Source organism: Ctenocephalides felis, unplaced genomic scaffold (assembly GCF_003426905.1).
Source record: "Ctenocephalides felis isolate EL2017-DRISC unplaced genomic scaffold, ASM342690v1 CF-g0.4_SCAFFOLD_03573, whole genome shotgun sequence".
NCBI lineage: Eukaryota > Metazoa > Arthropoda > Insecta > Siphonaptera > Pulicidae > Ctenocephalides > Ctenocephalides felis.
In genome coordinates this window covers 11135632-11163391 of record NW_020539727.1, presented here as the reverse complement: position 1 = coordinate 11163391, position 27760 = coordinate 11135632, and the positions used below count along the sequence as shown (strand labels likewise).

At 31.3% G+C, this 27760-nt stretch overlaps 1 protein-coding gene across 1 annotated transcript in view; it reads right to left on the bottom strand.

The window, feature by feature from the left end:
- LOC113389508 overlaps positions 1 to 27547 on the bottom strand; it is a 31912-nt gene extending 4365 nt beyond the window's left edge. Inside the window, exons 1-2 of the mRNA XM_026626536.1 lie at positions 27439 to 27547; positions 27294 to 27334 (exon numbers count right to left, since the gene is read on the bottom strand). Coding sequence (XP_026482321.1) covers positions 27294 to 27334; positions 27439 to 27547 — 150 coding nt within the window. The remainder of the gene's footprint in view (positions 1 to 27293; positions 27335 to 27438) is intronic.
- Positions 27548 to 27760: the final 213 nt, after the last annotated feature.

Below are 27760 nucleotides of genomic sequence, written 5' to 3'. Positions count from 1 at the left end.
TATTTTTTTAAACTTATGCATGTCGCATTTTGGTTTACTTTACTAAATTATTTAACCATACAAAAAATATTTCTACTTATTAAAAAAATGATTTAGAATTTTGTTTCATGGGTGAAAAACTCATTTGTTTGGCATTGTATGTGGAATATTTAGCAAGTTTATCTTAGATTGAAGAGTGCACATATGAACTATATTTTACAAATTAATTCACCTAAGATTTGAACATAAACAATAATGTTTATTAAATTATTAGTAAGAAAAATGTACTTTAAAAATTATAATTGCCAAAAAGCAACTAATATATGGTACGAGATTATGAAAATTATAGACTAAATTATTGAAGCAATTATGTTGTGTGGAAAAATCAAGTATGATATTGTTCTTTTAGCGCAGATACTAAAGGGTCCGCCATATAACTTTTTTTTATTGGTAGCAATTTAGAATTTATGACAGCCATTTCAATGAAATTATTTTCGATTATTAACCAGAAGGATTGCACTTTCAAATAGATTTAAATTGAGAAAATATAAAATATATTTTATAAAAAAAAAAGTTATCTGACGGACGCTTTATATTATTCTTTTCTGAATTTCTTATACTGCTTATGCCAAGACCACAAATGAATCACAAAGGCAGGACATCAAATAGAATATTAAAAAGATTGGGATAGGATATTAAAAAAATTGGAACTTTTGAATTGTAGACGTGGGTACAAAATAACGCCTGTCGGGTCATCTAGTATATATATATATATATATATATATATAATTCTCCCTTTCATTGACAATTTCAAGCACGAACTCGAAATAAATTACCCATAATCCATAAATAATATAAATATATGTTCCTTTCTCTCAATTTGTATCATTACATTCTTGAATTCATGTTACGTGGAAAATACGTATACTACGGGGTTGAATTCAAGAAAATTTCCACCGATATATCATGCAATAAAAGGTTTTCTGGGAAAACAGTCGGAATGAAATTAACACGTTAATGTATGCGTCGTAGGGTAGAAGTAGGAAAATCACGAAGATTTTTATCAGTTTTCATCTGCTCTTTATTATGATTATATGATTTTAAGGTAGTCGTTTATTTATTTACCAGCAATCAAAACTCGATGAGTCATATGAGCTTTTACCCGGCAACCCAGACGGTTGTCCTATCTCTATGTGATGAATTTATTTATAACATTATACAATTCATTGATGCGGTAATGCTAGATGAGGCCAATTTTTATTTGGAAACATTACCATCTATATTTTCAAGTAAAAACCGATGCCAATACTACAAGACATTTGGCTGTCCGAGGTTAGTATCTAACCTAAAACCTTCTGGCTGGAAGACCAAAGTTTTAATCAGTAGGCTATGAAAAAGTATTTATTGAATTATATAAAATGAAGTTAATAAGTATATAAACAATAAATAGTCCTAGAAATGTTATTCACGGTTACGGGCCCAAAGTTTAGATAAACAAAATTAATAAAAGTTAACCACAATAATGGAAAATTGGTCATAATTTCACCAAAGCTCTAAGTTGCATTTAACACCTCATAATTTCCAAACAACATGAGATATTTGTTTTTCTAATGTTTTTTTCAAAACAATTAAGGTCAAAGGTCTGGGACACCCTGTATAGTTGTATCCTTTTAATTTTTCGGCATTATATTTTATTATGATAAAAGTGATAGTTTAATAAATCTACTACCTTACTATAATGTACATACTGCTCTTTTTATTGTATTGCATATACTAATTTATACTTCACTGGTTGCAAAAACTTCCTGATATATGTATAGAATAGACTTAATCACTTTTCGTTGGCCTTAGAATGTAGTACATTAGTACTATAAACGCAAATAACTTAGCAATGTATTGCGTTGCACTATACAATGACATTGAACAAGTCGTAAAATAATGTTATCTAGGATTTCAAAGTGACATTAAAGGCGAGTTGATAAAAAGGCTTAAAGGTTGGTGTGACAACATATTGTTGGCAGTGGTGATACAACATATTTCATCAAAATTGTCTACTAATTACAAATTGACTATTAATTACAAAGAAACGACCAGGTCGATCGAGACCAATTCGGCAGGATTTCCAACTGATACCAATGAGTTATAAAAAATTGTTCAGGATTTATACATACACAAACACATACGTTTTCCAATTTCGGTATCAAACGATTCAGAATGATTGAGGAAGCAAACTTAAAAATCGAATTTTCGGGAAAAAAAACTTTTCCTTCGTGAAGTTAAATAATGGCATAGGATAAAATTTACACACGTATTAAAATTAAGGCGATCATATGCCGCGGTTTGGCCGGGACAGTCAAGGATTTTCACCTGGTGTCCCGGGTTCTTTTAAAGGCAATATTTGTCCCGATTTAGATTTTTGCCCCGGGTTTTCGAGAAGCATAGGTTCAAATTGAATCTTTGCTCTTACTTGATAATAAAATTACAACTACCCATCAAATATCTGAAAATGTTATGTACAACTAGTTTGCTTATATGAAAAAGGCGGATTAAAATAGTCTCTCACATTCATAATTTTGAACCCTAATATTCAATTTTACGAAAATAAATAAAAAACTAGTTAGTATTAGTATTTTGCCTTGATGCAAGTTACATGAACTTCGCGATATGTGTAAATAATCGACTTAATGAATAAAATATAAATTAATTTATGAGTGATTAAAACTATTCCGAGTGGATTTATTACACATCATTGAAAACGAACGAACACTCTATCATTATACAAAGTAAATCATCATTTTCTCAAACTTTCATTATTTTTAAAATTAAACTACTTGTCCTAAGGCCGTAATATTTTAGTTAGTTCTATAAGACTATGGTATCCACCGACAAAAAAAAAATCATTTATTTTTAATACTTTATTACAAAAAAACGGCCGGACCGATCTTTACCAAAAACTAATCAGGTCGATTCCCAACCAATATCTTTCGAACGGTTTTTAAATTTGCAAAATCTATTCAGAATTGCGGGCTAAAAAGTGGTCGAAAAATTTTTCACTTTTCTGCTATTTACAAAGAAACGGCTTGGCTGATCGTCGCGCAAAATTGATAAACGCTAGTCCTCATCGAGATACATCGAATGGCTTTTAAATTTTTGAAATCGGTCCAGTCGTTTTTGAGAAAACGTCGATTTACGACAAAAAATCTGTTCACAGACACACGCACACATATTTTTTCCAAATTTAGTCTCATTCGTTTCAGAATGGCTTGAAACGTCGAGAAAACATAAAATTAGCGAATCAGATTTTTTTATGGAAACAAACTTCTCCTTCGGGAAGTTAAAAATATAAAAATAAACCTTTTGACAGCCTGAAATTAGTGCTAATTATGTTTGAATTATTATAAAAAAATGAGCAAAAATGCATAACAAAACATAAAGATCTAAAAATATAAGATAAATTATAGCTATAATTGAATAATAAAGTTCTTAGTAAATAGTAACAAATAGCATTTGTTATTTTAAAATCACATTATTTTTTTTTAAATTACCGCCCCCGTTTTGACTTGAAATTATATGGTCACCCTAATTAAAATCTAAATTGCAATCGATAAAACTTTCACGGATTGCTATCTGTTCAAAAACTATTGCATCACGGTTACATCATAATATCAGAGCTCTGGTAACGCCGCTAACACTGTGACACCGTGTCACGTGTCGCACTCCCGGCGTTTACCAATCTGACGTCACACAGAAATAATGTATCAGATAGTCGAAGAGCCAGTGAACTATTTGACTAACCTGTTTTCTCAAAGCCAGAATTTTTTTTAATGATATTTTATTATCGGCCCATTAAGAAAGTACCATTCTGGCATTCATTCCGCGGTTGCGTCATAATCCCTCCAATTTGTGAAAATGTAAAAAAAAAATTTTTATAACATGCTCGCACAAGGCTCAAATTTTGAGGGTGTATTCTTTTAACTGTTCAGAAAGCATATGTAAAAAGCCAGCCCAATCTGACGGTTGCAAGGGTCTGCCAGACGAGTACATAATAGTCACGACGTGCAAGGGTTTGTTTAATTACTTTCTTATTAGCGTTTTTCGAAAGCCTATTGTTTTCTCTTTTAGTACCGCAAATATTGTTCAAATCAAATTTGTGGAACACATTGAAAAATTGAAGAAACAGAACCAGTACACCCGCGCGTAACGCTAATAGCAGCCCGCATAGTATTCGTTCGGTCGGATGTGCGATGCGTTACGCGCGGGTGTACTGGTTTATTATTATTATTAAGTAAATATTATTATTATTAAGTAATTGATTAAGTAAATATTATTATTATTAAGTAATTATTTTATCCATTTTAGCTAATAATAAAGAAATATTTAGCATATATTACTATACATTATGTGGTCTAAGCCAATATGAGTAGAATCACGTAATTTTTTTTTTCGATATCTTTTATGGTTACGCCAAAAATTGAGTTTGAAAAAGGGGCCACTTTGGCATATTTTCAATGATATCTCGGCCATAAGGTGAGATACAAAGTTGAAGTTTGGTATATCGGATGTTTTCAAAATGACCTTCAAAATGGCGTATAAATTATTCAAATACAAGGGTATTAGTCATTTATATATGGCAATGCGCCCACACCCTTGCAACCGTCAGAATGGGCTGGCTTTTTACATATGCTTTCTGAACAATTAAAAGAAGACACCCTCAAAATTTGAGCCTTGTGCGAGCAAGTTATAATTTTTTTTTTTTTTACATTTTCACAAATTGAAGGGATGATGACGCAACCGCGGAATGACTGCTAGAATGGTACTTTCTTAATGAGCCGATAATAAAATATCATTAAAAAAAATTCTGGCTTTGAGAAAACAGGTTAGTCAAATAGTTCAGTGGCTCTTCTACTATAAGATGTGACGCTGGCCATAAGCGATCTGACGTAACCGGTGACGGGCCGAACGACCGCCCGACCGTTGTGTTTATCAATAATAAAAAAGGCCAACGGAAAGCAAAGTGCGCAGTTTCAGAGCTAATTCGTAGAATTAGTTATATTTTCGTGTAAGCAAATGCTGGAGTGTAAATATTGTGTATATACATATTTATTTGACCTTATTAAAATAACGCGAAGTCTAACAACGAGAACTGGGAAATTTTAGAAAGCGCTGGCTGGAAAACATTTACAATTAGTGTTATGCGCATTCCAATTATTGTTGTTGTTGACATATGAATGAAATTTATGTATGATGTTTTTAGCTGTGTTGACTGATAAATTGAAACAAAATACCGTATTTACATTTGATGCATATAAGAAGACGTTACAAATTGTGATATCATGAGACAAGTAATATTCTGACGATCAATGAAAAATTTATTAGGCCAAAGGTGGTGCAAATAAAAATCTTACTCCAAGAATGGGCAATTAAACATAGCAAACAAATGAGTATATAACAAACTAGAAAGATTTATAGATTTATTTATTTAGATTATAACTAAAAAAAAACTATATTCTGTAGATTAAGATTCAATCGTGGATGTTTCTCTTCAAATCTCTATAAAATGGTTACTGACAAAAAATGCTCATTTGGCAAATTTGAGGAAACGCACAGCATCTGTTTGTAACCCTTTACACTCGCAAATTCCGGAATTTATATGTATCTTGCCGCTGGAGGCCAAAGGTGGTGCAAATAAAAATCTTACTTCAAGAATAGGCAATTAAACAGCAAACAAAGGAGTATATAAGAAACTAGAAAGATTTATAAATTTATTTATTTAGATTATAACTAAAGAAGACAATATTCTGTAGATTAAGATTCAATCGTGGATGTTTCTCATCAAATCTCTATAAAATGGCTACTAACAACAAATGCTCATTTGACGAATTTGAAAAAAAGGCGCAGCATCTGTTTTTAACCCTTTCCACTCGCAAATTCCGGAATTTATATGTATTCGGCGGCAACCGAGTCGAAAGGGTTAAATGTAAAAAATGCACATATCAAATATTAAGTGAAATATGTAAATTAAATTATAAGAAGCCGTCCTTACAAACTTTCTTTATCAAAAAAAAAATTAAAACAACTACGCTTTTGGCCTTTCTCATGTTTTAAAAAAGATTTGACTTTATATTAATACTAGGTAATGGGTGTAAATTTAAAAAATGAACTAGTCGTGCATGGCATCGTGCCTTAAAGAAAATTGCTGGAACTTTATGTACGGAATATTTTTTTAAAAAAAGCTTTACAAATTTTTAACTTGTCCTTTTTGACTGATTTGATTTTTTTTATATTACAATTTTTTTTAGTTTTTTTATAACTTTTTTCAAAGTGATAGCGCTACAACTAGCGTCGCTGTTTAACGGATGAACAGAAGCACGGAACCCATAGAAATGTAAACAAAATTTGTACTCATTGTTAAAATCTCTATAAAAAATTCTATAATTTGTTGTGCATATCAGACATTTTTTTCCTATTTTTATTGGATCCTCGAAACCGCTGGACCTGCCTTCCTACAAATTTAATCAGTTCTTCATTTTTTCAATATAATTGTTTTACTTTTTTTTTTTGAATCACTCAAACCGGTAGATTCGTTTTCCCGAAATCCTCGACACACATATACATACGTACAGGCACAAACACACATATACATCCAATTTTACTAATGTTTGTCAAAATGTTCAGACAGTTTTAAAACGTAAAGATGTCCCGAAAGTTTCATTTTCGATTTTTTTGCGATTACTATAACTTATTCTACGAGAAGTTAAAAATCCAATCTGCAAACATTCATTTTAGGAGAAAAACAACTATCAAAGTAATTAATTAAATAACACCACGCATAAATAATTGATCAATTTCAATGTAAATTTGAATATTGAAAATAAATGTACTTTATATATGATTATTTACAATTACTACTTTGAAAATGAGAAAATATTTTAAATTAAGATTCACAAGATATAATATTTTAGATTTATAAGATTACTAGCAAACCCGACGAACTCCGTTTCGCCACCAGATGGTTTCGTGAGAAAGATGAAGAAATTCTTTGTTTGTTTTTTATTTTAAAAGGAAAAATTTGATTTTATTATACAACAGTTTGAAATTATTTTGATTACAAAAATGAAGTGTTTTTTAGTTGAACTTCTCTAAGTAAATGAAAGTGAATCCGCAAATTATCCGTTTCATGGAAGAGTGATCTTTGGTAAACCACATTTTTTGTTTTTTGGTCTGACGTTAACACAAACGGATGGTTTCCCAACTCGTGAACAGGCAACATATAACTGCCTATGTGAAAAACAATGATTTTCTAAATAATCTATTTGCAATTTATCCCGCAAACACTAAGCGATTAGCCTTGCGACATGTTATTGCGAACGCAAGGCGAACTGGATATTGCAATAGTTTGAAGTCAAACGGAAGACCAGTCAGAATCATTGGTATGTCACCAAATCGCCAGCAATTTTTGATTGAATGGTGAAATTCAGGGCGTGCACATCATTATTCTTCGGCAAGAATTGCTCGTTGACTTAACCAAGCATAATTCTGATAATTCTCACTAATGTCATTACTCGATTTTTTAATTACGGTGCGTGAAGTTCCAGCAGCTTGCATTAAGGCACGATGCCATACACAACTAATTTTCTTAGCTATAAACCTTGCGGAGCCCGAGACCTTTCCAACGAATGCAAAATTGTCGAAATCGGTTCGTGCGTTCTGGAGTTATTTCATCAGGAAGGAAAACCCGGCTTATTTTTATATATATAGAAGATAATCTATTTGAAATTATTTGAAACAGTTATTGATTATTTTTATTACTCGATTTTTTAATTACGGTGCGTGAAGTTCCAGCAGCTTGCATTAAGGCACGATGCCATGCACAACTAATTTTCTTAGCTGTAAACCTTGCGGAGCCCGAGACCTTTCCAACGAATGCAAAATTGTCGAAATCGGTTCGTGCGTTCTTGAGTTATTTCGTCAGGAAGGAAAACCCGACTTATTTTTATATATATAGAAGATTAAATTTTTAAAGATAAAACGAAAAAAAAAACTACATAAAATATGTAATTAACATTAATATTCATTCGTACAAAATCTCAGGCTGAATAAAATATTTCATTTTCTGAATTGAAAATATCCTAATTTTAAGTTACAAGGAATTGCATACAGAGAGAAAATTTCTTAAGGGACAAAAAATCACAAAATGTCACGATGGGGAGGTAAGATATCACGTGTATTTATTTTTTACCACATTTTAAAAAATAACCAAACATTTTCAAAAAAATTTAAATTATACAATTTTTTCTCGTTTGTTAAGGGAGGGGGAGGGTTAATTTTGAAGATCACCACGTATCATCAAGGGGGAGGGGGTGCCAAAAATCCTTAAAAACGTGATTAATGCACGCCCACTAAGAAAAGTTATTTTGGTTTATATACCTTATTAAAACAGAAACACCTCAATTGTCAGTGGCAAAATTTTTTTTTTTCGGATTCCACCGCTGCCACCGAATAATATGTTGGGCACCGATTAGCTTTTCTCTTCATCAACCAATTTCAATATCAAATAGTCTATTCTTCAGTCTAGTCTATAAATATTCACACTATTTTTACTTTTATGATAGAAGGTTTTTAAAGTATTAATGTAATTTGCATTGATATGCTAAAGTATTAAAATTTCAGAATTTTATTTTAATTCGTATATTTATTTTGGAATGTTGTAATTTTAGTATGTCATACTTAAACATATCTACTATGATAACAAATACTAAAATAAGTAGGTTTCTATAGAAATATTCGCACTATTTTTATAATAATAACAATATTTCTTTAGGCGTTGTTTAACATTATTCACTGTGTGAACGAATATTATAGAATAATATGTGCACAACATCGATAAAAGATTATTACAATATTGACAACGCCATACAATTAAGTTGTATGTTGAACGCCATACAATTAAGAATACGATTCATTACGTAGTATGTTCCTAATATATTAGTTAATATTAACTAATTAAGCGTTGGGTCACAACAATATGTACAGATTCATAAACACCAGAAGCATAAAAATATGCACTATTCATTTTAAAATAACCCGGAAAATAATCTCAATATGAAAATGGATAAGTATCTAGATCAGCGTTTCTTAAACTTATTTCTTGCAACGTCTTCTTTGAAGATACAAAAATTTTGTAGCGCCCCCTACCAATTTCTTTATACGTATATAATTTATAAAAAAACTCCGATCTTCAATTTTAATAATATAGTTATAATGTGCTATATTAGTTGAAGTAACCTTACATTCTAAATTAGAAAATTTTACCAGCAAATAAAACGCTACTTAAAACGGTGTATACATTTGAAATAAAAATAGGGTTCTCTTATCGCCCCATGGATATTACAATCGCCCACTTTGAGAAAGACTGATCTAGATAAATAATAAATTGATATTATGTTTTTCCTTTTCCCACTGCGTTTAAAATAACATTACCTAGTCCAATGTCACAACATCCACAACCACAATGACTCTAACTTTATCGCTAGAATCGGCTATAGAACACGTCGGACGCGGACCATTACCGCCTGTTCTAAAAGAAAAGTGCTCCACTTCTAGTGAAAAATGTATGTGGCGAAATATTTCGTCATGTTGTGAAATCACCTAGTATAGTGAGCGAGCTGCGGCGTCCGGCGTCCGGCGCGACCGTCGTCGTGCGACGACGAATGCGACGGCGGCAACGGCGACGGCGACTTTGACGTCACTCAATAAATAAAATCAATTCTCGCGCGGTTCATTATTTCCGCGTGTTTCCGCTTCTAGAGAACCGAGCGGTGAGTCACGGGCTAAAAGCCATCGCACACACATTTGCGGCGGTGCGGATATATATGTTTCGACAGATTTATTTAGTGAAAGAGCCGGTAGATAATGGAACTAGTGGTGCATGGTATCGTGGGTTAAGGCAAATTGCTGGAACTTCCCGTACCAAAAATTTTTTTTTTTTAAACGATTAACATTTTTGAAAAAAATTACTCTGAAAAAATTTGACTTTTGAGAAACTATAAATTTTTGACAAAAATTTACTTTTTTATGAAAAAAAAGACTTTTTGAAGAAATGTGTATTTTGAAACATGTTAGAAATTCTGAACTTTTTTCAAAGCAATCGTACTGCTTTAACTACATAGAGACGAAACTTCGAAACGCGTAAGCGCCGCGTCGCCGTCTAACGGATAAACATTGGTACGGAACCCATAGGAATGTAAACAAAATTCATACTTATTGTTAAAATCTCTATAAAATATCCGATAATTTAATGTGCATATGTCTAATGATCATTTTTGACCGCCAAATGGCATTTTTTTACTTTTTTACTAGATCTCCGAAACCGCTAGACCTGCCTTCATGAAAATTTGATCAGTTCTTCATCTAGTTAATACAAGTAAAATGTTTTCTGAATTTTTAAAATCGGACGCTCCGTTCTCTTAAAAACTGAGTTACCGTTTTTGGCACTTTTTGCCCCATATCTTCGGAATGGCTAGACCTGCCTTTGCCAAAAACTAATCAGCACGTCTCCTTAACAATACAAATCGAATGTATTTGAATTATTCAAATCGCTTCATCCGTGGTCCCAAAATCGTCGACGAAAATTTGTATCCGAACACATACACATACACGCACATACACACACACACATACATCCATTTTTTCTAAGGTATGCCAAAATGTTCAAAAGATTTTGAAACGTAAAGATATATAAAAATTTTCATTTTCGATTTTTTTGCGATTACTATAACTTGCCCTACGGGAAGTTAATTAAACATTTGTGCCGTGTACTAAACGTAAATTTATTGATTAGAATTTATTTATATATTATTTGTAGTTTCTATAAATCTTTGAAATTATTAAAATGGAAAATATTTGTTAATATATCCGAAAAAGATGTTGATGAGCTATTAAGGTTGAAGGAATACAAGCTAATTTTACTTGCTTTAAATCGCGAGTATTTTTAACGAAACACGCGTGTAGTAACTTATCTAAGCAAGTTGTTTTTAGGAGTACATAGCCAGAAGGAGGCAAATTCCATTAGTAATAACTTCTTGCGGAGTTGAATTATTGAAGTAAAACTTCTTTCGTACAAATGCAACGGAAGTCCGTTACGCCCGAACTGTGCATCATTCGCTCTCGATGAAATCATTTCTATACGGGTCCATTGTGATTAGTCGTCGTGTTTGTGAATAGTAAGGTGACCATATCTTTCAAAGACAGAACCGAGACTTTAGCTAACGAATATCTTAAATACTGTTTTTTTTTTTTGACTATGTTTTATTTTGATCAGCATAATCTTTTTTTTCATAATTAGCTTTAGTAAAAATTAGCACGTGTACAAGGTGTTCAAAAAGGTCGTTTTAATCATTTTTGGTAAATTTTGTAAATTTGAAAATAAAAGTACAAAATTATTATTGTGAGGGCTATTTTCATCGGTTTTTGGAATTTTGCATTCGGCAATTTTCTCCTTCATAACGTATTGTTTCATATAAGCATACTCGTTGTATATATCATTATCAAATATTTGATGGATTGTTGTAATTTTATTATCTAGTAATTGAAAATCCGGGACAAAAGAACTAAATCCGGGACAAATATTGCTTTCATAAAAAAAAAACCTGACACAAAGTGAAAATTCGGCCAAACCGGGACGTATAATAATAAGCATTTTACAGTTACATCGTAGTACAAATCTTGATTTAATGAAAAATGCCTGAATCAGAATATTTTACCCTGTTTCTTGAAAATGATAAAACAAATTAACCCTTTCCACTCGCGAATTCCGGAATTTACATGTATTTTGCCGCCGAAGCAGCGGCGGCATCCGAGTCGAAAGGGTTAAACATTTGCGCCGTGTACTAAACGTAAGTTCATTGATTAGAAATTTTTAGTATATTATTTGTATTTTCTATAAATCTTTGAAGTTATTAAAATGGAAAATATTTTTTAGACAAGAGATTTTACAGATGCTCAAAGAATGAGATTGTATCGTCAGCAAAAAAAGTCAATGAATGTATGTTAATTTTAATTACATGAAGTTCTTCAAACACTATTATTACATGATGAGTGAAATTGTGAAAACAATATTTGTTTAGGCGTTGTTTAACATAATCCACTGTTTGAACCAATATTATAAAAGTTATTAATCAGCAATTACTTCATTTCTCTAATGAAGGTTCATTTCTAAATGCTAATTACAATGACAAACCGATCATGCCATATTAATATATTGAAAATAAATTACTTATTAGAAAAAAACGTGAGATAAAGGTGAGATCCAAAAAAAATTTATAAAACCATATAGTCATAATGCATTTAATTAGAAAATTAAAAAAAAAAAATGCTGCAAATAAAGAAAATATGTAATAATTGTATTACATTATTCTTCTTTCTAATTCAATATAGATATTTCACCTGGTGTGACCGGCGCGCAATCACAAATGTAAGTTTATGTTCATTTTCAAAACAAAACATTCGCGGAATAATTTCATACTAATGCTTACATTGATATTTGCAATTATTATAATAACATATAGAAAAGAAATATTTGATCTCCATATTTCAAATTTCAGAAGCTGAATCTAAATATAAACATTGTCGACGATTTTGCAACAATTACGCGCAATTGGTTTAGAAAAATTTTGGTTACTTACATATTCAGGAATCTATAACAATAATAAATTAGTAATAAAAGTTTACTTAAAAAAATAGCGTATACCATGTGAATTTTAATATAGAACTGTAGTTTAAATATATTATAATTTTAATGAATATTTTCCAAAGACTAGATTATTATTTCTTCTATAATATACTATTTCCATAGATAAATAAGTATAAATAGATGACAAACACGGCCGCTTTGACGTTACATCAATTATAATTCTTTCAGCATTCAATAGATGTCGCCACCAACTGTAGCACGTAAATTTACCATTAGGTTCAATTCTAGATAAGATTTATTTGAATATATAATATAGAAAAGATACTCCTGATTAATTTGACTAAATGAAATTAGAGCAAAATATACGCGTATCAAATATATTTTCAAAAAAATCGCAAATATGTTGTAAGAAATCTATGATGAGAAAAAATTAAACATTTTTTTCATTCAAAAACTATATAATTTAATATATATAAAAATATAAAATTCAATTCAATTCAAAGACTATATATTTCAGTATATAAAAGTATGTACATTGCATTTTATATATAACATGGGTTTTTTACCCGTAGGTATTGTATCCTTCATTGGATTTGGTTTTGCAAACAATAATTAATTCAGAATATATAAGTTAATTCATATTCGTGTGACAAAAAAAGAGGAAAGAAAATTTATCCCCCAAAAAAAAAAAATCACTTAGCACTATTTATAATAACACATAATAACACATAAAGAAGAAAAACATAATAAAAATTTATTCACTCTGAGAGAGAAAATTTGTGTTGAGCCAATTTTCGTTTACCGCTATGGGTCGATCAGTATATATTTTGGCATGGCGTGATTGCCATACCAAATATCGTCTCTTGTGTATTGGCCGAGGCCCGCGATGTTAACATTAGGATGATCCCCACATTTCAGATAAAAATTTTCAGTGAGCTTTTTTATGTAGTCGAGTATTGTCGGTACGTCAGTCTGTTTATGTATGTATTTTGAAGAGTAGTAATGTCTAGTCAGTGGGTCCCTTATTTTGTTGAGTACGAGTCGTAGTGTCTTATTTTGTAATGTCTGTAGTTTCCGTAAGTTAGTCTTAGTCGTCGCGTTCCATGCCGGAGCGCCGTATGTCAGTATCGGTCTTATTAGTGTCAAGTAAAGTGTTCGCTTGTTCTTCACGCTTAGCGGGCTGTTGTGGTTCAAGAGAGGTCTCAGTAGATTTAACATCCCGTAAGCCTGTCCAATTTTCGTATTAATATGTTTTGTGAAGCTGAGTCTATGGTCCAGGGTCACACCAAGATATTTGACATCTTTGGACCACTCAACTTCACAGTTTAATACTTTAATTTTGTCTAAGTCAGTCAGTCTAGTCGTGGCATTTCGGCTCTTAGTAAATAAAATTGCCTCCGTCTTTTGCGGATTTATCTTGATCTGCCATTTGTCAGTATATTTCGTCAGCTTGTCTAAGTGTGTCTGTATCTTTGTAGTCAGTAGCGTCGGTGATCGTGATGATTTGTATATGGCAGTGTCGTCAGCAAACGTCAGTAAGGTGGTGTCGGCGTCAGTGGGTATGTCGTGAATGTAGACGTTAAATAGTGACGGTCCCAGGATCGAGCCCTGCGGTACTCCCGCCGTCACTTGTTTAACCGTCGAAAGTCCGTTGTCTACTTGTACGGTAAAGTTACGGTCTGAGAGGTATGAGTGTAATGTTCTTGTAATGTATGGTGGAAAATTCAGTTGTATAAGTTTATGTATAAGTCCGTCCATCCAGATGGTGTCAAACGCCTTCTCGAAATCAAGCAACACCAATCCGGTATGGTTTCGTCTGTTAAAATTGAGAACTGTATTTTCTATGAGTTTTGTCAGTGGGTGTAGTGTGGAGTGTCGTTTTTTGAAGCCGTATTGTGTGTCAGGTATGATTTTGTTGTGTCTTATGTGCTTGTTCAGTCTTTTGAGTAGTACCTTTTCGGCTACCTTACTCATTGTGTTGAGGAGGCTGATCGGTCTGTAGTTCTGTGGTATGTCTGGCTGTTTCCTTGGCTTCACTATTGGAAATATGGTGGAGGTTTTCCAAGGAGCGGGAAAGCAGCCTTTTGTCATTATTCTATTTATTATCCGGGTAAGTAAAATGTAGGCGTTCGTCGGCAGTTGCTTAAGTATTATGTTTTGTAGTCCGTCCGGTCCTGGTGCTTTTCTGTTCGGCAATTTTTTAACTATTGTCTTTATTTCAGAAACTGTGGCAGGGTCTATTCGTAAGTCTTTGTCCCTGTGGAGGTCAGTGAAGTTTTGAATTGTCTCGTGTACGTCTTGTTTCAGGTCTGCGTTTGACATATTGGCATTTTGTTTATGTGTGTCCTCAAAATTTTTAGCCAATATTTCCGCCTTGTCTGCTGGTGTCGTTGCGTAATTGTTGTCGGTTAATTTTAGTGGAGGTATGGATGTTGGTTTCCGCGTCAGTCTTTTGCTGTCTGCCAAATTTTGTGTGGGTCAGTATTTATGTTCTCGAGTCTTTTGGTCCAAGTGTTGTTTCGGTAGTCACGTATTTCATTGGAAATAATTTTTGTCAGTCTGTTAACATGTTCCTTGAGTAGTCTGTCACCGGTACGTTGCCACAGTTTCTTTGTATGATTTTTAAGTTGTATTTTCAATAAAATGTGTTCTGGCAAGTCGTTGGTTGGTGTTGTTCTTGAGTCTAGTGTCGGTATAGTCTGTTGTACAGCGTCTGTGATTGTCAGTGTTAGGTGTGTTACAGCCTCCTCAATGTCAGTGTTGGTATCGATTGGCATAGTGTGTCGTGTGTTGTCTGTGATGATGTCTCTGAAAATTGGCCAGTTGGCTCTGGTGTAATCTAAAAATTTGCGTGTGGGAGTCTGGTCTACGTCTAGTCCGTCTGAAATGGTCATGAAAACTGGATTATGGTCGGAGTTAAAAAGTGTTCTTGTTATGGGTTCGGATGTTACGTGTAGATTTTTTGTCAATGCCAAATCGATCGTACTGTGATGGTGCGTCTGTACGGTGGCGTATCTGGTCGGCGTGTCAGGATAGTGTAGTTGTGCGTCTGTGGTGTTGTGTTCGGTCAGGTATTCGTAAAGTCTGTTTCCGTTCGCGTTGTTGAAGTTACAGTTCCAAGTTCTGTGTTGTAAAATATAAAATTGGTAATTTACGTGTACTATATCCAGAGAAACTGTATTTTAAACTGTGTGTGCTGAATTTGAAGCACACTAGCACCATCTGTTGAATGCTGAAAATACTCAAACCGTGTATTAACGTAACGCGTATTTGTTCTATGTTTACCCCCCATGACTATTTCTGTAGCCAATGATTCTCAAGAACAAGTTTTTATTTGTAAATTTATTTTTATTTGTTCAGTAGTAATAAATATATTTTCAACAATTTTTAATACAAAAATATAAATATACCCATTCTAATACAAATTCAAAATCCCAAATTTTACACCTCGTACGGTAGTTTTTTTTTGAAAAAAATATATAATTAATTGAATATAATTAAGTAAGTAATAAAAAAGTAACTGCGTCCAATAATGAGGTAATTTATATGAAACTCGTCAGTTTAGCAAAAATATCTAACACGGATGGGTTATGAGAGTTTATTAACACAATACAGGAATGACGAATTAGATGGAGAGCCGGTGACCAAAAATATCACAATAAAAAAATTATTCGAAAATTTCACGAAACGCCATTTACACTTGAGATCTGTAACTTCAAGTGGAAATTTGATATCATACTGCTTGATATCGAGCTGTCCGAGGTCGGGATCAAAACCGAGACTAGTTTGTGCTAGCCCACGTTTTTAACCATTACACCTCGGCGGACTTATATACATATAAAAATGAATAAATGAATAAATAACAGGCAATGACAACCTTGGGACAAATATACTATTTAGTTACGATAATTGTGAACTATTTTCAAAAATATTTACTGTTGACTTCTCAAACCAAAAAAATTAGTTTGAGTAAGGTACAGAATATTAGCAAATATTAAAAATATTAAAAATAATATTAATAGCATGATCAAATTAACCAGTTAACTGACCTGACAAATATACTCGTCATGGAGTAGTGACAGAATTTTGTGTAATGACGAGTATATTCGTCATGCGGCGTATAAAACAGTGATGATTTGCTACATAAATTAAAATTTTCGGAAAAAAAAAATCTGTTCATGTTGTTTAGAATATTAAAAGGCTCAAGGTGTATAAAATAAGTAGTTATAAGTGATATTTTATCTTAAGGCATGATGCATGAATTAGTATATTACTTCATATGGATTAGACTTAAGATTTAGCTATTTAAATAGCATTTGCACTGTTTATTTTAAAAATAGTTTTTGCATTCAAAAAAATATTCTCACTTTCCATACTAAATATTGACAAAAGCCATATGGTTGCTGCGCAGTCAGACGTTTTTTTCAGGTTGTCACACAGAAAACCTTAGCTAGAAACCGTACAAATGTCATAAAAACGATCTTAGATAACAGGGTCTTTCTGACTCAGCTTCATAACATTCGAGTAACGTTGCAGTTTATGTGTAAAACGCCTGAATGTACCTTAAAAAGGGAGAAGGGGGTCCAAAAATCCTTAAAAAATCGATCACGTGATTAACGGACGATTTAATTTGTTGTTTAGAATATTTTTTTAGACTAAACGTGTTTAGACTAAACGTGTATAAAATAAGTAGTTGTAAAGTGGCATTTTATCTTAAGGCAAGGACTTATGGATTTAAGATTTAAAAAATTAAATAGCATTTGTACTGTTTATTTTGAAAATAGTTTTTGCATTTCTTCAAAAAAAAGAGTGCGTGTAATTTTCACACGCGATTGAAGTAAAACTTATTTGCTACCGTACAAGATGGCATTTAAGTAAAAATAAATACATCATATAACAATTTTGAATAATGTTTATTGTTATATAGTAACACTCGCGATGCGCACATTTATTAGTGTCAATCATTATACACGTTTATATAATGATAAATTATAAACTATATATTTATAATAGCATTAAAAATATGTATAACATTTAAAAACAATGCAATTAAAGTCATACTTCAAATATGACATGATCGGTTTGTCATTGTAATTAGCATTTAGAACTTGAACCTTCATTAGAGAAATGAAGTAATTGCTGATTAATAAATTCTATAATATTCGTTCACACAGTGGATTATGTTAAATAACGCTTAAACAAATATTGTTTTCGCAACTTCACTCATCATGTAATAATTGTGTTTGAAGAACTTCATGTAATTAAAATTAACATACATTTATTGACTGCTTGTATTTTATTTTACTTTTTCGCTGGCGATATAATCTCATTCTTTGAACCAGCTGTAATATCTGTCTTGCCTATAAAATATTTTCCATTTTAATAACTTTTTTGCATTTACTTATTAGCTGGGTCAATTTACGCATTAAAGGTTACTACAATTCATAATGAGCTGTAACTTGACAAAATTGTTTAAAATACAATTATAAAAGAAATCTCAGAAGTCCTCATCGATCCGATTTGAGCTAAAAAAAAATGGCACATATATAGTTAAAGGTCAAAAAATGATCCTTTTCCAATTTTTAGCTAAATGGTCAGTTTTATCGCAAAATTACCTGAGACAATATTGTGAAGCATAAAATTATCTACAAAAATGCATGCAGCTCTTTTTTTTTATCAAAGCCACCTTTTTAAAGATACATCATTTTGAAAAGTACGTTCACACGCCACCTACGAGGTAATGTGCTTAGCTCGTTTTTTTAAGTGTTTTCCCCAGCAGGCCTATTTTACGGGTCTGGTTTATTAAACTAGTTAAACCTCTGTTACCTCCCAGCTCCCTGTCTATTCTGGATATATCAAAAAGAGGAAACGATAAAGAAAAAACAGCTTGACGAAATGTCAACGGCCTCGCGACGTGGAATTTCGGTACCCGCCATAAACTCACTCATAGGAGCACAGAGAAACAACATACATTAGGTTTTTTTTTATTATAACTAGGAGAGAGGGCACTAACCATTTACTTTTCGATAAAAATAAAGTAGGTGTTAGCAGAATCATGAATGTTAGGGCAGAGATCAATGATCCAAGATGCATAAAAGACAATATAAAAAGTAAATACATAATTTTACAGTATTTACATAATACAAAAAAGTGTGCGTAAGTTAAACAATAATGTAATTAAAGTCATACTTCAAATATGACATGATCGGTTTGTCATTGTAATTAGCATTTAAGACTTGGACCTTCATTAGGGAAATGAAATAATTGCAGATTAATAAGGGGGCGTCCATTAATCACGTGAGGTTTTTAGGGGGGGGGGGGGTTGACGAAAAATCACGAAATATCACGTGGGGGAGGGGGGGTATGGTAAGATATCACGTGTATTTATTTTTTAACTGATTTTTAAAAAAAATCTAACATTTTTAAAAAATAATCAAAAATTTTAGTTTTTTCACTTAACTAAAAATACACGTGATGTTTGGTGGGGGAGGGGGGGTAATTTTGAATATCACCACGTATCACCAAGGGGGAGGGGGGGTCCAAAAATCCTTAAAAACTAGCTCACGTGATTAATGGACGCCCCCTAAATTCTATAATATTTGTTCACACAGCGGATTATGTTAAACAACGCCTAAACAAATTTTGTTTTCGCAACTTTATTCGTCATGTAATAATTGTGTTTGAAGAACTTCATGTGATTAAAATTAACATACATTCATTGACTGATTGTATTTTTTACTTTTTTGCTGACGATATAATCTCATTCTTTGAACAGCTGTAATATCTGTCTTGCCTAAAAAATATTTCCATTTTAATAACTTCAAAGATCTATAGAAACTACGAATAATATAGAACAAATTTCTAATCAATAAACTTACGTTTACTGCACGGCCCAAATGTTTAATTTGTTTTATTATTTTCAAGGAACAGGGTAAAATATTCTTCTGATTCAGGCATTTTGCATTAAATCAAGATTTGTACTACGATGTAACTTTAAAATGTTTATTAATCTATGCCGATTTCCTTGTTGATATCGGTACGCATACAACGTTGACTCCGGTACGCATATAACGACAGACCTCTATTTCACATACGCGACGACTAATCACAATCGACGCGTATACAAATGATTTCATCGAGAGCGAATGAGAAACTGTTCGGGCGTAACGCTATTTCCGTTGCATTTGTACAGATTTACTCCCTAGTCGCACCTAAAGAAGTTTTACTTCAAAAACTATGCAACCATGTTAACTAAAAAGGATAATCATTGAGTTGCCATCTAAACAGTCATCTGTTAAAAGAAAACAATTACTGAAGATCATAAACAATAGATTGTAATTAAAAATTTAGAATAATTAACAAGAAGTTATTTCGATATTACATAAAAAAATTACTACACAAGTACAAATTTAAATGCAAAAAATCGACTTTGAACACAGACATAAAATAATCTACATCTAATTTGTTTATCCAAAGTACATATTTTATAAACATTGATATGGTGAATGGATGGATTACCTAAGATTTGATAAAAATCAGCAATGTTTATCATTTCACGATGACTTGACAAAAATTAAATAAACAATCAAAACATTCCGCTAATCATTTTGTTATTTTTGTTAATCATTACATTGATGTTGAATGTAACTTCCGACATTGAATACACAAATAGAAAAAAATCATTTTGTAAACAAATCTATAGGAATAAATGATTTAAATTGTAATTGAAACAATTATTGGTTGAAAATAAATAAACGAATTAATACAAAAACTGATATCTCTACAGGGTGTATAAAACGTGATCTTAGTGCTACGAACCCCCTATATACATTTTATCAAAAGCAGTTTCATATCCAAGTAAGTTTTTATTTGTTTAGAATGAATTCTAAAATTGTATTGACCTTATTTTTTTTATTTTCTAGCCTAATATGGTCAACAATATTTGAATATTGAACCATATGCTGATAGAGACCTATTATGTGGGTCAAAGATAAGATATAATTACGATGCACGATATCATGGCGACAGGTGTATCTGATTATTTGGAATAGTGAGTTTCTTATATTTAAAAAAAATAGGAAAAATATTTCTTAGTAATTTGCTGCTGACATTGAAAAATTACAGCAAAATTGGCAGAAGTAATAATTTAACCTTTGTAGCTGTGGACTGTATGAAACACTGATTCGTTGGTATAATTTATGTATTTGTTGCAAGTTTTTATTACACTAAGTTCTAATTGAAGAAGATATATTTATTACATATATTGTTACGCAGACTTTAGTTTTAGTGAGAAAAATCATGCCGATACAAATCCGCCATCCTTCTACAGGGTGTTTTTTTGTATAGTGAAGGAAATGCCTTTATGCATCCCAGACTAGTATTGCTAACCCCTTCTACAACCATCCGGTGTAAAAGCTCAATGCCATGACGATTGCCGCCTTCATGGCCGATATAATAAAATGAAAATTCACACAATTATATGATGAGTGAAGTTGCGAAAACGATATTTGTTTAGACGTTGTTCAACATAATCCACTGTGTAAACGAATATTATAGAATTTATCAATCAGCAATTACTTCATTTCTCTAATGAAGGTTCATTACTATAATGCTAATTACAATGACAAACCGATCATGTCACATTTGAAGTATGACTTTAATTACATTATGTTTTTAAATATTATACACATTTTTAATGCTACTATAAATATATAATTTATAATTTATCAATGAATAAATGTGTATAATGGTTGACACTAATAAAATGTGTGCATCACGAGTGTTACAATATTACTAATAAACATTATTCAAAATTGTTTTATGATGTATTTATTTTTATTTAAATGCCATCTCGCACAATAGCAAAAAGGTTTTACTTCAATCTTGAACCTTACGCGCACTCTTTTTTTGTCTTTTTTTTATACTCTTTGGGAAATCCATTCACTTATTAATTACTGAATGTCTAATTCAAGGCAGATTATAATTTTTATTGAAAATTTAGAAAAATGGTTGCAGGAAGAATAGTTTTAACAAACGTGGATGAAACATTACAAATTCAGGAATATTATATTAATAAATTTTATTAATGTAAATGAAATATTACAATATTGATATGAATTGAAAAATTGTGTAATATTGAATAATTGTGAACTCAATATACTCATGAAATAAAATGGAAGAAAATTTGTTTAGAACATGATATAAAAAATGATAATGTATGTTAATGTAAATCTATATATAGTATAAAAGTGGTTTATTAAAAAAAGTAGGTGATCTAGGATATTAATAAAATAAAATGTAAAATTTATTAAAAAATAAAAGTTGAAATAAGTTGAATAGACTAGAATCAGGAAACAAAAATGTTGCATGTAGGTGAAAAATAAATATGATAAAATTTTAATGTATATTGTGTAAAAAGATATAAAAATAATGTGGATGTTTAAATGCTCTAGAAAGCGAGACGAAAAATATTAATATTTATTTATATAATGTAATTTAAATTTAAAATTTATTTCAGAGTGTATTTTAGAAATTCCCTTTCATTCATTATAAATAAAATTGTTTGAAACTGAGATAAGAAAATTTTCCCATGATCTGCGTCACGTTGATAACAATTATCAACGACTTTTACGACGTTCTAGATTCATATTAATTATTTCATTCATGAATGAATTTTGAACAAATTTGTAATTGTTTTTTTTTTTAATTTTATCTGGTATTGTACAAACTAGCTTTTTTCTGCTTTCATAGGGGGCTTCCATTAATCACGTGATCGATTTTTTTGAGGATTTTTGTAGCCCCCTCCCCCCTTGGTGATAACCCCTTTCCCTGACCAAACATCATGTGTATTTTTAGTTATGAGAAAAATAGTAATTTTTTTATATTTTTTGAAAATGTTTGGATTTTTTTTTAATACAGGTAAAAAATAAATACACGTGATATCTTACTATACCCCTCCCACCCCACGTGATGATTTGTGATTTTTTGTCTCAATTTTTTGTGACAAATATATGAAATATTAAAAAAAAATCATTAAAAAAGCGACGTATATTAGAAGTATCCATAATTTGCAACCCAACATTATCTAGACTTACCAAATTAAATTAATTTATATTTCTCTTAAAGTAGAGTAAAATGGCAGAGCAAATTTATCCGTTAATGTGCCTCTAAAATTATTTCAATACGTGTTTCTATATTATATTATTATTTCTATAACGCCAAAAATATCATAGATCACATTATAATTAAACTGCGCGTATTATAAAGGACAGAGTACGATTTGATAAGCATAAAAAACATTATTAAGAATATCTTTATAGCCATTGGAAAGCCATGTGTTTTCAAAAAAAAAAATCAATTTCCTTGAATTTTAATATATATATATATATATATATATATATATATATATATATCACTGTTCTTTTCCGTATGTAATATAATAGGAGTCTTGGTATTAAAAGTATGGTTTAAACTAATCATTTGTTCGGAAAACATGGTCTTATATTGTTTTGGATTTGTTGGATTACAAATATTCTTTTGTAAATTCATTATTTATTGTTCTTTTAATTCGACGATTGGTTGCAAATTAACATTTTTAGATATATATATACGAGGTCTGTTCAAAAAGTACCCGGAATTTTCGTTTTTTCAAAAAAATATTTATTTATTCGTCTACATTAATGTGGTCCCCTTCAAAGTAGTCCCCCCCAGATATAATACACTTATGCCAGCGTTTTTTCCAATTTTCGAAGCACCCTTGATATTCACTTTTTGATATGTCCTTGAGCACTCTCAGCGATTCGGCCTTTATTTCTTCAATCGAGGAAAACCGCCGTCCTTTCATGGGTCTCTTCAACTTTGGGAATAGGAAAAAGTCACACGGAGCCATATCTGGTGAATTTTTGCACTTTGCAACACTTTATTTCATTTTTTACGCAAAATTTAATACAAATTCTTTGACTTTTCAATTCTTCCATTGTAAAAATCGCCGAGCTCAGAAAAACACGTCGAACCTTAGCGACTACCACAGACAAAGTAAACAGTGAATATAGCTGAAAATTTCATCATACTTTAGGGGCATGTATACCAACACAATAAAAAAAAAATTTTGACAATCAGACACTCCAGACCCGCGAAAATTTAATTATTAGTAATTCCGGGTACTTTTTGAACACACCTCGTATAATATATATATATACTAGCTGACCCGGCAAACGTTGTTTTGCCATAATAAATATGTCTAGTATGAAAATAACTAATCATTGCAAATTGGTATGTAAGTGAAAAGAGCAGCTAACAAATAACATATGAATAGTTTATCCACTGCAAAGCACATCACATATAAATGCTCCTGGATAATATTAATAGTCTTTGCAAGAACCAACCTAATCTGAAACTGATTCTATTTATATGAATTAGCATATTTACAGTTTCAAAATTTTGATATATAATTACCGCGCTTTTAACTAATTCATTAATTTTTGATTTACGAAGTAAAACGATAATTCATTTCTAAATTTATATATAAAGATATATCATCCATAACCATTTTATTCAATTCCAAAGAGTAAAGTACCACGATGCTGTGTTCACATTTAAAATAGATTTTTTCCAGCGATGATGACTCAAAGAATTTTCTAAGAAGTACTATAAAAGAAAAGGTCATATCCTGCAAAACTATTTAATTTATTGATTTACTACTTTATATGAAATATGCGATGGAAAGATGATACTAAATAAGACTGGCATTTTCTTTAGTGAGAAATAGAATATCTGATTACATCCCACATAAATATGTATTTATTTTCTGCTAATAATTTTCTCTGAGCAGAAATAAAAATAAAAATTATGTGTTTCTTATAAATTGTAATCTGCTTTTAAAAAGACTAACAACTGATAATTGTAAATTATGAAATTTGAGGACGGTTGAAAATATATACAGGGTGTCCCAGAACTAACGCCAAGCCAAAATGGGTGACAGGATTGATTGTAACGTCATTAATATTAACAACTGATAATTGTAATTTACAAAATTTGAGAAAGACGGTTGCAAATATTACAGGGTGTCCCAGAACTCAACGTCAAGCCAAAACGAGGTGACAGGAATGATTTTAACCATCATATTAATATTAACAACTGATAATTGTAAATTACAAAATTTGAGAAGGACGGTTGAAAATATATACAGGGTATCCCAGAACTCAACGTCAAGCCAAAACAGGTGACAGGATTGATTGTAACCGTCATATTAATATTAACACTGATAATTGTAAATTATGAAATTTGAGAAGGACAGTCGCAAATATATATATAGGGTGTACCAGAACTCAACATTGAGCCATAATCGGGTGTACCATCATATTAATATTAATAACGGATAATTGTGATAACAAATGATATGAAATTTGAGAAGGACAGTTGAAAATATATACAGGTGTCCCAGAACTCAACGTCAGCAGAAACAGGATTGATTGTAAGCAAAAAAAAACATGAAAATCTTTCTTTCAAAGTCGACAATTTTGAAAATTATGCTTGTTATTTTAACAAATAGCTTAATTCTAGAAAACTTGGGTAATTTTGTCATTTTGACTCTAGAAATGTTATTTAGGTTCACAGTTCCAATGCTTAAATGAACGAAAATAATGAAAATTAACCACAATAACCAGAAAAATTATTACAGATTTGACCAAAGCTCTATAATTTTCGAACAGCATGGATTTTTTTTCTAATTTAGTTTCACGTGGTTATAATTAACTCGATTCGGTTTCACGTTGGGTTCTGGGACACTCTGTATAATATTTTTAAAAAGAAAAGGATTTACATACTTTTCAAAGGTCGTTTCTTTCATTCATTTAAACAGGTATGTAATAAAGAAGGTTTTCCAATAATGAATCTAACGTCGTTTCTTTGATTTATTCAACAGGTATATAAAAATGAAGAAGACTGAATATTCGACTATCTAACAAGAGACAAAACTATCATTTTTTTAAAAAAAATCGATGCTACTTTAATAGTTGATAAGAAAGTTTTCCAATACTGAATCTAACGTCCTTTCTTGTATTTATTGAAGTAACACTTTTCGGCGCGACTAGGAAAGTAAATCTGTGAAAATGCAACGGAAAAAGCGTTACGGCCCATTCGAGTGCCAATGATTCGTCATTTCTATACGGGAGATTACGATTTCTTACACACATACACACACACACTTCAATTTTTTCTAGGGTATGCCCGAATGTTCAGAAAACTCTGAAACGTAAAGATATGCAAATTTTCATTTTCTTTTTTTTTGGAATTACTATAACTTACCCTACAGGAAGTTAAAAAAAAATCGGTGCTACTTGAATATTTGATAAGGAAGTTTTTCAAATACTAAACCTACTGCCATTTCTTTTATTAATTTGAACAGGTATATATAAACTGAAAAGGCTGAAAATATTCAACTACCTAAGAAAGACAAAACTAATATTTTTTAAAAATCTGTGCTACTGGAATAATTTATAGTCCAGTCATTTAAGACTTAGGTAAGAATGTCGGAAATCGAAATACCCAGCTGTAAGTCTGTAAATATTTGTATATTGACACCTAAAAGTTGTCTCAAAACCTACATATGGTAAGGTGTCAGTGCCATTATTTTTGCAAAATTTGAACTGAAAAATTTGAGGTTAATTAAACAAAGATAATTGTGAAGAGATAAGAAATAGATTTATTTTCCGATACTCTCCTTATGTAAAATTATGGAAATTAAAAGTGTGGTTTAAACTATATATAATTTACTTATATGGTATAAAAAGTATATTCCGAAAGCATGGTCTTATATTGATTTGGATTTTTTTAAATACAAATATTCTTTTGTATATTCATTATTTATTATTCTTTTAAGAGGGTCTTCCTATGTGATGGGTTGAAAAAAATCGATTTTTTTTCATAAATTGCTCCCTTAACATGTCTAGAATACGGTAGTAAAGCGATTTTAGAAATTCGAAGTCGTTTTAAAGATACAGCAGGTAAAAGAAAGAGCGGTTCGGAGCGGCTGAGTGGCAGTTGAAACTTTAAACGCGTTTTCTCAAAACTGTGTTTTTCAAACTTTCCTCCATTGTATCTCAGAAACGGCTGGACGAATTACTTGAAATTACAGGGCACACTCAATATATTTAAATGGAATGAACTATTATCGAAAATTTTCAAAACTTCGATTTTTTATAGCAAAAAACAAAAAAACGCCTAATTTGCAACTTTTATTTCAAATGTCTATCAAAATCCAATTTTTTTATATTCATTTGATTATAGGTCATTCCGTGCTTTTAAGCCTACAAATTAAAACGCCGTTTATTTTTTTTTTTCAGATAAGCCGATCAGCCGGATTCGTGGAGGAAGGAAGTGGGAGCTCTTTTTTTCGAGGCGGGGGTGTTCAAAGCGCTGTAGCTCTAGTTTGACTGAATATTTTTAGCAGAAATTTTATATATATACTGTCCAAATATGTGTTAATAAATGATAAAAAACTTGAAGCTCTAATATTTTACTGGTCGTAGGAAAAAATCCTGAAATATCCCTAAAAAACAGGCCGTCACATAGGAAGACCCCCTTAACTCGTTTCCTGTCAATATACAAATATTTACAGACTTACAACTGGGCATCTCGAATTCCTAGGTGAACTTACTATAATAACTGGATTATTATGAGAAGTTAATGGTTTCTCTCATTTATTTCAAGAGGTATTTAAAAGTGAAAATGGTCAAATATATTGGGCTGTTTATTAAGAAAAGACTTACGTTTGTCATGCTGTTTCTCCCATCCAACAGTTGCACTGATCGATGTCAATTGTGTCTCTGCTCGTCTTTTGCTGGCCGCGGCCGTCGCCTCCGACCGCTGCTGAGGCATCTTAACGATAACTATCCTCAACTTTAAAAACCACCATTTAAAATCCTACAGAACCTGCATGCCTTTTAATTTTAAATGACCAGGACATAAAGGATGAACTCAACAAAGTCTGAACTGTACCATAATAATAAGAATAGAAACTAATTTCACTAATGCCTTTTAGGCCACTGGTGCACTCGGCAAAGCCATGCCTCAAAATTAAAATATTAAAAA